This window comes from Mobula hypostoma, chromosome 1 (genome assembly GCF_963921235.1).
Source record: "Mobula hypostoma chromosome 1, sMobHyp1.1, whole genome shotgun sequence".
Taxonomy (NCBI): Eukaryota; Metazoa; Chordata; class Chondrichthyes; order Myliobatiformes; family Myliobatidae; genus Mobula; species Mobula hypostoma.
In genome coordinates, this window is record NC_086097.1 from 15,078,076 (window position 1) to 15,092,812 (window position 14,737).

At 41.8% G+C, this 14,737-nt stretch overlaps 1 protein-coding gene across 5 annotated transcripts in view; it reads left to right on the top strand.

Annotated features, from left to right (window-relative positions):
- ccnk (cyclin K) overlaps positions 1 to 4,964 on the top strand; it is a 44,914-nt gene extending 39,950 nt beyond the window's left edge. For all 5 annotated transcript variants that reach the window (XM_063043726.1, XM_063043736.1, XM_063043752.1 and 2 more), the window contains one exon: positions 1,069 to 4,964. In XM_063043726.1, coding sequence (XP_062899796.1) covers positions 1,069 to 1,664 — 596 coding nt within the window. In that variant the 3' untranslated portion in view covers positions 1,665 to 4,964. The remainder of the gene's footprint in view (positions 1 to 1,068) is intronic.
- Positions 4,965 to 14,737: the final 9,773 nt, after the last annotated feature.

Here is a 14,737-nt window from a genome sequence, read left to right on the forward strand (position 1 = left end):
ATGAGTTGTTTCAACACCCCTTTAAGGTTGTGTCATTCTTGTGGTTGGGGGGGTGGGGGGTGAGGAGTGGCATGATTACTTAGCAGTTAATGTAATGCTGTTGTAGCACCAGCAACCCCAGTTCATTCCGGGCCGCTGTCTGTAAGGGGTTTATTTGTAAGTTCACTTCATGACCACATGGATTTCCTCAGGGTGTTCCAATTTCCTCCCACATTCCAAAAGATGTACGGGTTTCGAGGTTAATTGGTTACATGGGTGTAATTGGCTGGCGTGGGCTTGTTGGGCCACTAGGGTCTGTTACTGTACTGTATCTTTAATAAAAACAATGAAAGTTACTTCATTTTACACTTAGCCAGTGTGTATTAACTTACCTGTGTGGTCAGCATCAGAAATTGTAGACACTCATTGATCTTTCTGTTTCTGCATCCCTGTTACTATTGCATCAGTATTTCTTGGATCTATATTCTTCCAATCAAGTTGTTGGAAATTAAATTTAACCTGCCATATGCCCTCCCATTTCAGCAGTCTACTGTTCTTTGGATGCTACATATTATTCTTCTAGTTTCCTGCATTGTCTGAGTTGTGTTTTCTGCAGCACTTTAACGAAGCCTATTGTATCTAGATCATTAATTAGGCCCTCTCGGTTTTAGCTAAATAACTGGTCTATGTGAACTAGTTATCAAGTATAATTTGTTTTCAGAAGACTAGAATTTATCTCGAAAATAGTTTTGAATTGTTAGACGGCTCTAAGTACTTAATTTTATTTTCCTGATTTGGGCATTCATGTTAGCTGAAGGTGACCCTCAAGCCAATCTCTGACCTTTTTCTTTCTATCAATTTCCTCATCTCTATTTCATCCACCCAAATCCTTGAAGATAATGGATTTCATGCCAACAGCCCACTGATGACGCATTGCAATTGCCTCTAAAATGCTGCTCCTTGGTGTATGAGGATCCTCTGGTTATTAGGCATACTATCTGCACTGTTCCCTTATAATGTGTTTGTGTGTGCTTGTGCCTCTGTACTTGTTAATATCTAAAGATAAAATTTGCCTCTTTTAACTTCCAGAGCGCAAGCCATCAATAAGTACAGGGACCACCATTATAGAAAGTGAACCACCTTCTACAGGAAACTCCTCTGAAGTGGCCAAAGCCACCATCCCGCCACCTCTTCTTCCTCCTACTGCACACCAACAGCCACAGATGCCCCAGCGACCTCCACCGTCTGCCGCCTATATCATGGGAATGTCAACAACTAGCTCTTACATGTCTGGGGAAGGTTTCCAGAGCTTACAATCAATGATGAAGACTGATGGACCTTCCTATGGAAGCATACCATCCTATGGACCACCAACTCATGTTCCTTACCACCCGCATGTTTATCCTAATCCATCTGTACCTCCACCCACTACTTATCCACCTAATATTCCTCCTCCTACTCCAGGATATCCTCCACCAGGGTACAATCCTACATTTTTGCCCCCTCCTCGGATTCCACCTGCCCACACGGTGCCACCTCCTCCAGGACTGGGTCTTCCGCCGACCAGCTACCCTCCCCCTACAGTGCCACCTGGGGGTCAACCTCCTGGGCCTCCACCACCGCCGCCGCCACCACCACCAGGGCTACCACCTGTAGGTGGCTTGACACGAGGTTGGCTGAGGTAGTGGACATTTATTATCCGGTAAGTGTGGAATGGCATTTGGCTTCTTGCAGGGATCGGTGTGGCCCTGAAGTCACACGGGGTCTGACAACCAGATTTACAATAATGCAGGTGCCCTTTACCCAATGACTGTACGTACTTTCCTGCTGAGTTTGCACTGTATGCTAAGTGCAGATGAATGAGTTTTTACTATTGATCACCCTCCCCTCCTGTCTTCACCCAGCTTTCTTGTTCACCTACACCCCAGTATATTCCCGCACCTTGTTCCATCTGGTGGGTTGTTTGTGGCCACGTTGCACTCAGTCTTGGAGCAGCCAGAGGAAAGTAACTGGGGCAAGATCAACATCCTGTGGATGCTGGAAATCTGTACGCACAAAAAAATGCTGGTAAAATTCGGCATTTAGAAAAAGGAACAGTTAGGTTAGGTGCCTTAAACTATTGTGATGCTTGCATCCTCAAACAGGCCCCCTTATCCCATAAAGGGCTCTGGGTCAATGTTTTGCTCTCCCAGTACTTTGCTTAAAAGGCCATATTTCAACATGACTGCAAATGAAGAAGGAAAGCTCTTCGACTTTGGGAATGATCTCACCTTTGCCTGATTTTGCTGTCCACACTCCAGGAGTTACTGTGAAGGGCCCAGTGCTAGGAAGTGACTGACAATTGAACACCTTAGTTATTGCAACAGCTGTGGTCCCTGATACAGTTCAACCTGATCTCACCTGGTTAGCACAAGTTGGCTGCATCAAAGCATTGATTGCATTCTTTCTAGTATTATTGTAATATGTTCATACAAACAAGTAGTTGAAGATTTTATTTTTAAATGGGAAGATTTGTTACCCTTAAAGTCAAATTCATTTTAGGTTATTAAATATTCCTAGCTCTGCTGTTGTTCCAGCCTTCGGATTGTTCAATAAAGACGCCATGTAATACTGGGCTATGGATCTGTGTTGTTGGTAGTGAAAAAGGTGCACATTGGGGTTAGAATAACTCCAGTTCCTTTGTGATAAATAGAGTCAGCATTTCAAATTTCAGGCGGCACGTTCCAGGTTTTTTTTTATTTAGAGCTTGTTTTGCTGGTTTTTCATGAAGATTTCGGATGAGCACCCCCAATTACTATATGCCGTTCTCTCTAGCTCGATTGTAGGTTTGTTAACTTCTGGAGGCACCTTACTTTCTGATATCTGTCAATCTGAGATTTGAATTCTGGCCCTTGATTTGAGAAGACACTACCACTGCACTTGTGGTCACCACGTTCATATTCCCTTGGAAATTTCTACTTGTGTTTTACTAAGTAAAATAAAGTTGTATGTGAATTTTTACTGACTTGCATTACAAGACAAGATTACATTGTCAAATGATTGTCATTCCAGTCAAGCTGACAGATTTATGCCACTTTTTAGGAAAGGATGTAGTTCGTTCAGCTTCTTGACCCTATTCTGCCACTTGGTGATTTCAATACTGAACTCTTACTTGGTACCCCTTCCTATATAACTTTTATTCATCAGAAATCAATTTAATTTGGATTTAAAAGTAACAATTGAACCAACATCAATTGTTACATGTAGAAAAGAGTTCTGAATTTCTGCCTTCTGCAATGTAGTTTGAAAAGCCCAGTTCTTTGTCTAATCCTAGATTTCCTAACCAACTGGAGAAAAAACTTTTTAGCTAATCTAAATCTATATAATAACTTGAAAATATTGGTCAAATTACTCATAACTTCTGCCAGTCTCACCAAAGCCAAATAATCTTCCTTAAGATGTGGTCTTTGCAATTGGTTAAACTGTCAAGCGTGGTCTTGCCAAAGTTTTCAACTGCTGTAGCATAAATTCTGTCCCTTGTATTTCAATCTCCAAGTATGCAACTGAGTATTCTATTAGCCTTTTCAATTGTTGTTTGTACTTGTATGTAATATTTGAATATGCGTATGACTCATTGGCATTTAGAAAGGCCCCCAAGAATCCTTGGGCTTTCTGAAATAAAAGCAGAAAATTCTGGAAACACCCAGCTGGTTAGGCAGCATCTTTGGAAACAGAAAGAAAGTTAAGCTTTCGGGCTGATGAACCTTCATTAAAAGAAATGCTGAAGTTTCAGTTCTTCTACAGGTGTTGCCTAACGTGCTCAATGTTTTAGGTCTTTCTGTTTTTATCTCAGATTTCCAGCATCTGCAGTTTTTTTTAAAAAAAGCTTCATTTTCTCTGGACTTTTAAATGTAGGAAAGACTTTTTTCCTGGTCTCAAGGAGATGGTTCAATATTTCCTTACATGAAAGTGCATTTTGCCAATTGGTTTAAAATTATTAAGATGTGTACTGTTATGACTCTATTTACATTGCTTAAAACCACATCTATCTTGGCACCAATGCCATTTTGACCATTTAACTTCAAAGTATGCAGTTGAAGATGCAGCACAGATCATTGTAGTTAGTTTCTATCGGTTAGAGTTCTTCACCACACTCTCTACTGTATTTTGTAGGAATTTTATAATCTGTTAATTTGCTTCAGTTCCATTAACTTGACTGTCAGTTTTTTTGAGGCACTTTATGAGATGCCTACTGGAAGTTGATATAAATAAAACCTCTCAAAGCTTTCCTGTCCAGGACACTACTCACTTTTTTCCAGTTGTCACGTTCATTGGACATGATATGCTTCACAAATTTATGTGGTATACCCAGATAACTGATTTTATTTTAATGTTTAGTCACTTGATGCTAGATTATAGACTCCAGTAATCTCTTGACAACATGATTTTGGGCTGGTTGATCTATAATTTCCTAGCATCCCTTTTTTCAAATAACAGAGTCACAATTTTTTAGTCTGAAGAAACAATTTCCTAAAAAAAACTTTCTTTGTACAGTTGTCCTTTGGGCACCTCTCAGTGTCACACTTTAAAAGCTTGAAATAGAAGCCATCTGGTACTGGAGAATTTAATGCTATTATTTTCTTTATAATTGTCATGCTGAGGTCATTGTCCCATCCCTGATTCTCCAGTAACCTGGGGAATATCCAATTTGTTACCCTCCATCTCCAGTTCCATTTTTTGCAAACTGAAATACCTCAGTTTGACAAATGGGCTTTCCAACGAGTCATTGTTTCTTTTGCTTTGCATTGATTTATTCAGTTGTCTGATATAACTTAAAAAAAATCAGTGTAATTTACTCTGTCTGTAGTATATTTGTCTACAGGTTGAATTAAGTTTATTTTTCCAAATAGCGTCAAAGCCTGAATGTAATACATGAAATTGTACTGTGAGCTGGGCTTTGATAATATTGTACAATTAGTGGCTAATACAGCCTAATAAATTTGATATTGGAGTTATTATGGCTATGCATGTGAAACTAACTTTTCTACAATTTTTTTTAAGGTGTGGTGGCAATATACCATCAATGGCCACTGTATTATGTACACCTAAACACATTAATGCAAATATCCAATCAGCTAATCACGTACCATCAACTCAATGCATAAAAGCATGCAGTCATGGTCAAGAGGTTCAGTTGTTGTTCCGACCAAATGTCAGAATCAGGAAGAAGTATGACTTAAGTGATTTTGACTGTGAAATGATTATTGATGCCAGAAGGGGTGGTTTGAGTATCTCAGAAACTGCTGATCTTCTGGGATTTTCATCCACAGCAGTCTCTGGTGTTTACAGAGAATAGTGCAAAAAATAACAGAAAAGAAAATCTATAGAGGCAGTTCTGTGGACAAAAGTGCCTTATTAATGAGAGAGGTCAGAAGAGAATGGCCAGACTGGTTGAAGCTGACAGGAAAGTGAGAGTAACTCAATGAGTTACCACAGTGATGTACAGTAGAGCATCTCTGAATGAGCAACACGTCAAACCTTAAAATAGATGGACTACAGCAGCAGAATACCACACTGTGTTCCACTCCTGTACCTAATAAAGTAACCGCTGAGTGTAGATCATGGTATTCAAATCATTACTGCTGACTGGACTCTTAACAAAGAGGATTGGTAGCTGTAGGGAGGTACCAATATGACTGACAAGTGGAAGCTTACTCCTGGCTCACTACAAACTATTAAGTTGCTTCCCCTCTTGAAGGCACTGTGTCGTGCATTTTTTTGTGAGTGTCTGCTCTTCCCCATTACCTTGCCAAAGTGACTGGTCCTGTAATTCTTCACAAATGGCGCTGACATTGGTCTGCCTGAATCTACATCTTTCAGGGATCCGTCAAAGGGAATCCTGAGCTATAAATCCAGTAACCAGGGTGTGCTCAAATAATGCAGAGTAGCACTTATGGCCCAATGTTGATGACTGGCCAGTTGATTCTGACCCAGATTTTTGCTCGTTTAGTCAGGCCCCCTAATAATAGAAAATTATCCTACCAAAGGAGGGATCTCAGCCCACTGCAACTATGTCAGTTCAGGAGCAGAACCAGTATGGGCTGATCCCAATTTTCAGCTCTAAATCACAACACTACAAGTAGTTCTCATAGGTTTCTCAGTCTTTGCCAGTTACTCTTAAGCAGTGATTTCCATATCACTGCAGTTCTTTGGGTGATCACTGTCCCTCTATTCGTTAACCACCTTTTAAATCTATAATCTCATTCCTCTAAAATAAGTCTAGACACTCTCAAATTCGTAACTGAAGGGTTTATGTTGCAAATCTATAACTATCCCAAGTCAAATAATATTGCTTTTTCAGATATTTGTCACTTGGTTTCCATGGCTAGAAATCGTAAGACATAGGAGCAAAATTAGAGTATTTGGCCCACCGAGTTGGCTCTATTTATTAACCCTCTCAACCCCATTCTCTTGCCTTCTCCCCATAACCTTTGATGCCCTTACTAATCAAGAACCTCACAACCCTCACTTTAAATATAACCAATGACTTGACCTCCACAGCCATCTATAGCAATGACTTCCACAGATTCACCACCCTCTGGCTAAAGAAATTCCTCCTCATCTCTCTTCTAAAGGGACTGTCTTCTATTCTGAGGCTGCACCCTCTGGTCCTAGACCGTCCCACTATGGGATACATCTCTGCATCCATTCTATCAAGGCCTTTCAATATTCGATAGATTTCAATGAGATCCCCATCCGCATCATTCTTTTAAACTCCTGTGGGTATGGGCCAAACGGCTATTAAATGCTCTTCATGCATTAACCCTGTGATCATTCTTGTGAACCTCCCCTGGACCCTCCCCTGACCTGAGTAACTTGCATCCGAACTCCCCAAAGACTGCCTACTGTTTACAAAGCTCAAGTCAGAGATGTGATGGAATATTCTCCACTTGCCTGGACATTTGTTTGTTCATGATGTGCTGTGCGTTATGATGTGGGCAATCATTGTCTTTCCACAACCATGATTGTCCTTGGCAAATTTTTCTACAGAACTAGTTTGTCTTTGCCTTCTTCTGGGCAGTGTCTTTAGAAGACAGGTGACCCTAACCATTATCAAAACTCTTTAGAAATTGTCTGCCTGGTATTGGACTTATCCAGGTCTTGTGGTATGCACCAGCTGCTCATATGACTATCCACCACCTGCTCCCATGGTTCAGGTGACCCTGATCGGGGGAGGATAAGCAAGTGCTACACCTTGCCCAAGGGTGACCTGCAGGCTGGCGGGGAGGGGGGTGGTGGGGGAAGGAGCACCTTACATCTCCTTTGGTAGAGATGTATCTCCATCCTGCCACCCTTTCATCAACATTATAGAACATAAAACGATATGGCACAGGAGCAGACCCTACAGCCCACGATGTGTTGAACCAGTCGAATTAATCAAGTTCCCAACTAAAAAGTATCCTTTCTGCCCACACAATGTCTATATCCTTCTATCTCCTGCACATTAGAACGTAAGGTCTCTTTCATATTTCTCCCCACCACCACCACAGGCAGTGTCCAATTGTGGAAAACAGTTGCCTGTTGAAGGTCCCAGTGGCTCTGCTTCATTAGGAGTTTGAGGAGATGTGGTATTTCATCAAAAGCTAGCAAATTTCTACAACAGTACCATGAAGAGCATTCGGTCTGATATGGGGGTACCAATGCACAGGATCAGAAAAGGCTGCGGAGAGTTGCACACAGCCAGCTCCAATGTGGCACCAGCCTCTGCTCTATCGAGGACATTTTCAAAAGGCCATGCCTCAGAGAGGAGGCATCCATCATCAAGGACCCCCACTATGCAGGACATTGCCTCTTCTCATTACTACCATCAAGGGGGAGGTACAGGAGCCTAAAGATGCACACTCAACATTTTAGGAACAGCTTCTTCCACTCTGCATCACATTTCTAAACAGTCCATGAACGCTACCTCACTATTTCGACCATTATTCCAAAGTAAATTTATTACCAAAATATGTATCATCATATATGACCCTGACTTTCATTTTATTGTGGGTATTCACAGCAAATACAAAGAAACACAATAGAATTAATGAAAACATAGCAAATATGGACAAATGACTGATGTGCAAAAGATAACAAAACTGCAAAATACAAAAAAAGAGAATAAGTATCAAGAACATGAGTTATAAAGTCCTTAAAAGTGAGTACATGGGTTGTGGAATCAGTTCAGTGTTGGGATGAGGGTAGTTATCCCGTGGTTCAAGAGCCAGGTAGTTGAGGTATTATAACCGTGGTGTGGGGCGCGAAATTCCTGTACCACCTTCCTGATGGCAGCAGTGAGAAGAGCACATGGTGCCTTCCTGTGACAGCTCTTCGTATATGTGCTCAATAGTGGGGAGGGTTTTAGCTGTGATGGACTGGACTATATTCACTTTTTTTTGTAGACGTTTCCATACCAGGCCATCATGCAAATCTATAGAAGTTTGTCAAAGTTAGATAACGTGCCCAATCTGTGCAAACTTCTAAGAAAGTAGAGGTGCTGCCGTGTGTTGCGTGCTGGACCCAGGACATATCCTCTGTATTGATAATACCAAGGAAGTTAAAGTTACCTTCCTTCTCAATATCAGATACCCCGATGAGGGCTAGCACATGGACTTCGGGTTTCCTCCTGTAATAATGAGCTCTGGTTTTGCTAGCATTCAATGAGAGGTTGTTGGTATGGCACCACTCAGCCAGATTTTCAATCTCCCTCCGCCTTGTTAATTTGTCACCACCTTTGATTTGGCCAACAACAGTGGTGTCATCAGCAAACTTTAAATATATGACATTGCTGTACTTGTGTTTCTTGTATTATTTAATTATTTTAAAATATTTTTTTCTGCATCCAGCTTTAATGAATCTCTGTTTCTCAGCAAACCTAGAACCAATGTGGTTTGTATAGGATCTGCTGTTCCAGAAGTGGACCCAGTGATCTAGGAGTCTCAAGGCCCTTCCTCCTGTAACTGTCTTCACTAATGCATCCATCTGCACTATCCTCCCATTCCTACACTCGCTAGACCAAGCCAGATTTAATCATTTATGGGTAATATTTTTAGTTATTATGTCAGATTCAAAATCAAGTTTATTATCACTAACATGTTGTTCTGTGGCAGCGATAGTGCAAGACATAAAACTTTCTTCCCCCAGAATAATCGGATCAACTATTCTAGTTACCCTTCCCACCCCCACCCCCTCCATTTATCGCTCCTGTCACTACACTGCACTGTGGACACTCTAAACCACATTTTATAATGTGGTTTCAAAAATAAATAAATGGTGCAAAAGTCAAACAAAGAAGTAGTTTTCATAGGTTTATGGATTCAGAAATCCGATGGCAAAGTGGAAGAAGCTGTTCCTGCTTCCACCTGCAGAGGGCCACCCTCCCTTCTACCCATGTCATTTTCGCCAACATATTTCACAAATTCTGGCTGTTTGTTCCCACCCCACCAGCGCCTTGATCCTTGAAATTTCTGCTGTTAGCTTCATAAGACATAGCAGAGTTAGTCCATTGAGTCTCTTCCACCATTCCATCATGGCTGACTTACTATCCCCCCCTCAACCTCATTCTCCTGCCTTTTCCCCATAACATTCAATGTCCTGACTAATCAAGAACCTATCAGCCTCTGTTTTAAATATACCCAATGACTTGGTCTCCACAGCTGTATAGCAATGAATTCCACAGATTCACTACCCTTTGGCTGAAGAAGTTTCTCCTCATCTCTGAACCTCTTGGCTCCTAATGCTAAAGAGGCATTGACTCTTGACCTTTCTATATCTAGCTGCACTGCTCTTTCTTTGTAACTGATACTTTATTCTACAACACATAAAATGCTGGAAAACCTAGGCTGGTCAGGTAGTATCTGTGGAGGAGAATAAGTAATTGACGTTTCAGGCCGAGACCCTTCATCATCAGGACTGTTTATTCCCCTCCATAGATTCTGTCTGAGTTGCTAAGTTCCTCCAGCATTTTGTGTGCATTGCTCGGGATTTCCAGCAATTGCAGAATCTCCTGTTTATACTTTATTCTGCATTCTGTTTCCTTTTTACTACCTTAATGTACTTGTGTATGGAATGATTTGTCTGGAAGGCACGCAAGTGAGAACTTTCCACTGTGTTTCAGTACGTGTGACAATTATAGACCAGTACTAATGGTTGATTAGTAGGAACACGAGCTGCTGCAGATGCTGGGTATCCAGAGTAACACACACAAAATGGTGGAGAAACTCAGCAGATCTGGGCAGCACCTAGGAAAATGACTTACAGTCAATGTTTCGAGCTGAGGCCCTTCATCAGGGCTGGGAAGGAAGAAGGAAGAAGTGACGGGAACACTTGTCTTCCAGCCTAACTGTTAGATCAATTATCTTCATATCTTCCTCGGCCTCTCTCTGAACATGGGCATTATCTGTGACTCCATGGTCTGTAGAAATAGAGGTTCCACCTTCATCACTATTCAGTGGTAAATATAGTACTACTGGAATTTGTTTTTGGAAAGCACTGATTTGCAGGAATTAAAGAGATGAAAGTAATGTCCTGCGCTGTTTGATTGTATGAATCTGATGCAGTTCCAGCTACTGTGTTTCTTCCTGATCTCTGGCATTTGGAGTTTGATTATTTCAGCAAACACTGGTAGAACCAATGCAATCCATTCAAAGGAACAGCAAAATCCATCCCCAGTAAATCCATCTGACTCACCTCTAGCCCAACACCACCAGAAGCAAATGAAATATACTGCCAGCGACCTGGAGGAAAACAGCAAGTTGATATAAGCTATTTATGCTCTCCTTTATCAGCCTTTTGCTTTTGAAGAATTTCTGACTAGGTTTAAAATACTAGTTGGTTGGTAAATGGGAAATGATCTATATGCTCTCAGGGTGCTTTGTAATGTGAACATGTGAACAGCAGGGGGCGGACTAGTACCGCAAACAGTCGAAGGATGTTGCCTCAGACGGTTCTGCCTTGTATATCCTTCAAATTGCCTTTGTAAATATTATAATACCAATATAATATAATAACAGGAAGGATTTTTAAAATATTTATTTTTTATTGGTAATTTTTTGTGTCAACTATTTCAAAAGTTCACACTAAAGATTCCTTCGACTTTTGAAGAGTCTTCAAAGTTCAAGGTAAATTTATTATCGAAGTGCATATGTCACCATATACAACCCAGAAATTCATTTTCTTGTGGGAATTCATTGTGAATCCAAGAACACAAAACAATCAATCAATGGCCACATCAGGATGGATAAACAACCAATGCACAAAAGACAAACTAAAAATACAAAAGAAAAATAGTAAGTAAGCTGTAAATATCGAGAGATTGAGGTGAAGGAGTCCACAGGTTTTGGGAACAGTTCAGTGATAGGGTGAATGAAGTTACCCCTTTGGTTCAAGAGCCTGCTGGTTGAGGGGTAATAACTGTTCCTGAACCTGGTGGTGTGGGTCCTGAGGTTCCTGTAACTTCTTCCCGGTGGCAGCAGTGAGAAGAGAGCATATCCTGGGTGGTGGATGCCGCTTTCGTGCAACAATGCTCTGTGTAGATGTGCTCAATGTGAGAGGGCTTTACCCATGATGGTCTGCGCTGTATCCTCTACTTTCAGTAGGATTTTCCATTCAAGGGCATTGGTGATTTAGACCCACAATGTCGACCGTAGATGCTGTCGGATCTGCTGAATTCCTCTTGCATCTTGTCTGTGTGTTGCTCCAGATTCATATACCTGGGGTCTCCTGTTTCTGCTTCCATCTCTCTGCAGTGAGATCTAATCTGCTCTCCAGTTTTAACCATTCTCATCCCATTAGGTAAAACACTGAGGCAGAAGTGACTTTGAGCTATCTACTGATGAGCATAGTTGATCTCTGCAGAATACCAGTGTTTGATCCTCAGGGGCAACCCTGAACTGCCGGCCAGTCCATTGCACTCTCGCTGTGACCTGTCTGCCCGTGGCTGGATGCACTGAAGTGTGTATGGTGGAGGCTCCAATGCACAAGAGGCTGTAGAGGTTTGTGGACTCATCCAGCTCCACCACGGGCAAAAGCCTCTCCAACATTGGGGACATCTTCAAATGGTGGTGCCTTCAAGAAGGTGGCATCCATCATTAAGGACCCTCCCCATCTGTTCATGCCCTCTTCTCATTGCTACCATCAGGGAGCAGGTACAGGAACCTGAAGATGCACACTCAGCATTTTAAGAACAACTTCTTCCCCTTTGCCTTCAGGTTTCTGAATGGTCTATGAACTCATGAATGCTATCTCAGCATAGTGGTTAGCACAACGCTTTTCAGTACCAGTGATCTGGATTCTATCCTCGCTGCTGTCTGAAAGGAGTTTGTACGTTCTCCCTGTGAGCACTTGGGTTTCCTCCGGGTGCTCCGGTTTCCTCCCACGGTCAAAGATGGATCAGTTAGTAGGTTAATTGGTCATTGTAAATCATCCTATGGTTAGAGTAGGGTTAAATTGGGGGATTGCTGGGTCGTGCGGCTCGAAGGACTTTTCCAAGCTGTATCTCAAGCTTTCCAAGTAAAAACCTAACTATTTTGAACTATTTATGTATTTTATGTTTTGCTGTAACTTATTTATTTATGACTTGCACTTCACTGCTGTCTCAAAGCAACATACAGTATGCCAATGATATTAAACCTCATTCAGAGTGCAATGTCTTTGAGGAACACATCACATCAGGAAACGTTACAGCTTTCTGGACTGACTGTCAAATTCTACAGCTTGAGCTAACTGGCTCAACTGTCATTCTATTATATTGGCTCAAATTTATCTCTCCATTCACATTGTTCAACAACAGTACATCTTGAAACTTTATTTATGTTCTCACACCCTAACTGCCACATTTCAAAGCCTTTATGTTTTCTCCAGCTTCCCTCATTAACCCATCCACGGGCTGGCCTTTTTTATAGCTCATCTCCATGGCAACCCTGGCCTCAATTTATTAGTGATGTTCTCAGAGATATTTCCTTTGTCCTAACGATCCACCAGTAAGAACCACCCCCCCCCACCACCAATGCTTACTCACTCACACACACACTCAACTCACACACCCACTCACATCCAGACACAATGTGCTCTCTCACCCACATACACACCCACTCACACTCACACAGCTTTTCTCTTTGGAACAAAGGAGAATGACATGAATATGATAAGAGACATAGACAGAGTGGCCAACCAGAGCAGCAGTGGCTAATACCAGAGAACATCCATTTGAGGTTAGGTTCAGGACAGATTAGGAGAGATGGTAAAGTTTTTACACAAAGAGTAGAAAATGTCTGGAATGCATCAGCTGGGGGTGGTGGTAGAGACAAACACATTAAGGATATTTAAAAGACTTAGGCATTTGAATGGTAGAAAAAAATCAAGGCCTACATAGGAGGAGTTAGATTGTATGTTCTGTGTTCACACTTACTCCCCCTCTCACTTTCTCTGTAACTTAAAATCAATTCTGTTTGCCATTTCAGATGGTTTCACTTTGAAACATTAACTCTTTCACTTTCCACAGGAGCTGCCTGATCTGCAGCCTTTCCAGCATGTTCTGTTTTCATTGTGGCCTGCCATATCTAAAGCACTAACAGCTACAAGCCACTGTATTCTATTGTCCTCCCGTGAGAGACCACAGCCTTTACTTACTTACTGCCTGTTACAGTGCTGGTGTAGATCGTTTGTTCCATCTATATCCCTTATAATTATATATACCTCAGTCAAGCTATGGACTCAACCAGGAAGGCAAATGCAATGTTAGCTTTCATTTCAAGAGGACTAGAATATATCACCAAGGATGTAATGCTGCCTTAAGTCAAATGTCTTACATTCCAAAAGACATAAGAGCAAAGTTAGGCCTTCTGGCCCATCGAGCCTGCTCCATCTTGGCCGAGGTATTTTCCCTCTCAGCCCCATTCTCCTGTCTTCTCTCCGTAACTTTGCCACCCTGACTAGTAAAGAACTTATCGTGATAGCATTTGTTGTTTGAGTGGAGTAGTTGTGTGCAAATTGGCTGTTGCATTAACCGATGGAACACTGACTGCAGTTCAAAGGGCAATTAGTTTGGTGCGAAGCAATACTCGCCACCCAGGCCGTGCTCAGTTCTCACTGCTGCCATCAGGACTCGCACCAGCAGATTCAAGAACAGATACTACTCCTCAACCATCAGGAACTTCACTCATTTGCCCCAGCATTGAGATGTTCCCACAATCAATGACCTCACTTTAAGGACTCTTTATCTCATGTTCTCGTTATTTATTGTTATTTATCTATATTTGCATTTGAAGTTTATTGTCTTCTGTACTTTTGATCGTTCATTGGTACTGTAGTAGTTACTATTCTATAGATTTGCATCATATCAATGCAGCTGTAAAGAGGGCAAGACTGCGACTATATTTCATTCAGCGTTTGAGATATGGTTCGTCACCTAAACCTCAAACTTCTACAGGTGTATCATGGAAAGCATCTCTGTCTGGTATGGCGGATACTACACAGGATGGAAAGAAGCTACAGAAAGTTGTAAAATTAGGCAGCTTTATCATGGTTCCTAGCCTTCATGGGATCCAAGATATCTTCAAGCCTCAGAAAAGCAGCATCCATTTTAAGGACCCCCATCACCCAGGACAGGCCATCTTCAGATTGCTACTGACAGGAAGGAGGTACAGAAGCCTGAAGGCACACACTCAATGATTCAGGGACAGCTTCTTCCCCTCTGCCATCCGATTCCTAAATGGCCATTGAACCCTTGGACACTGCC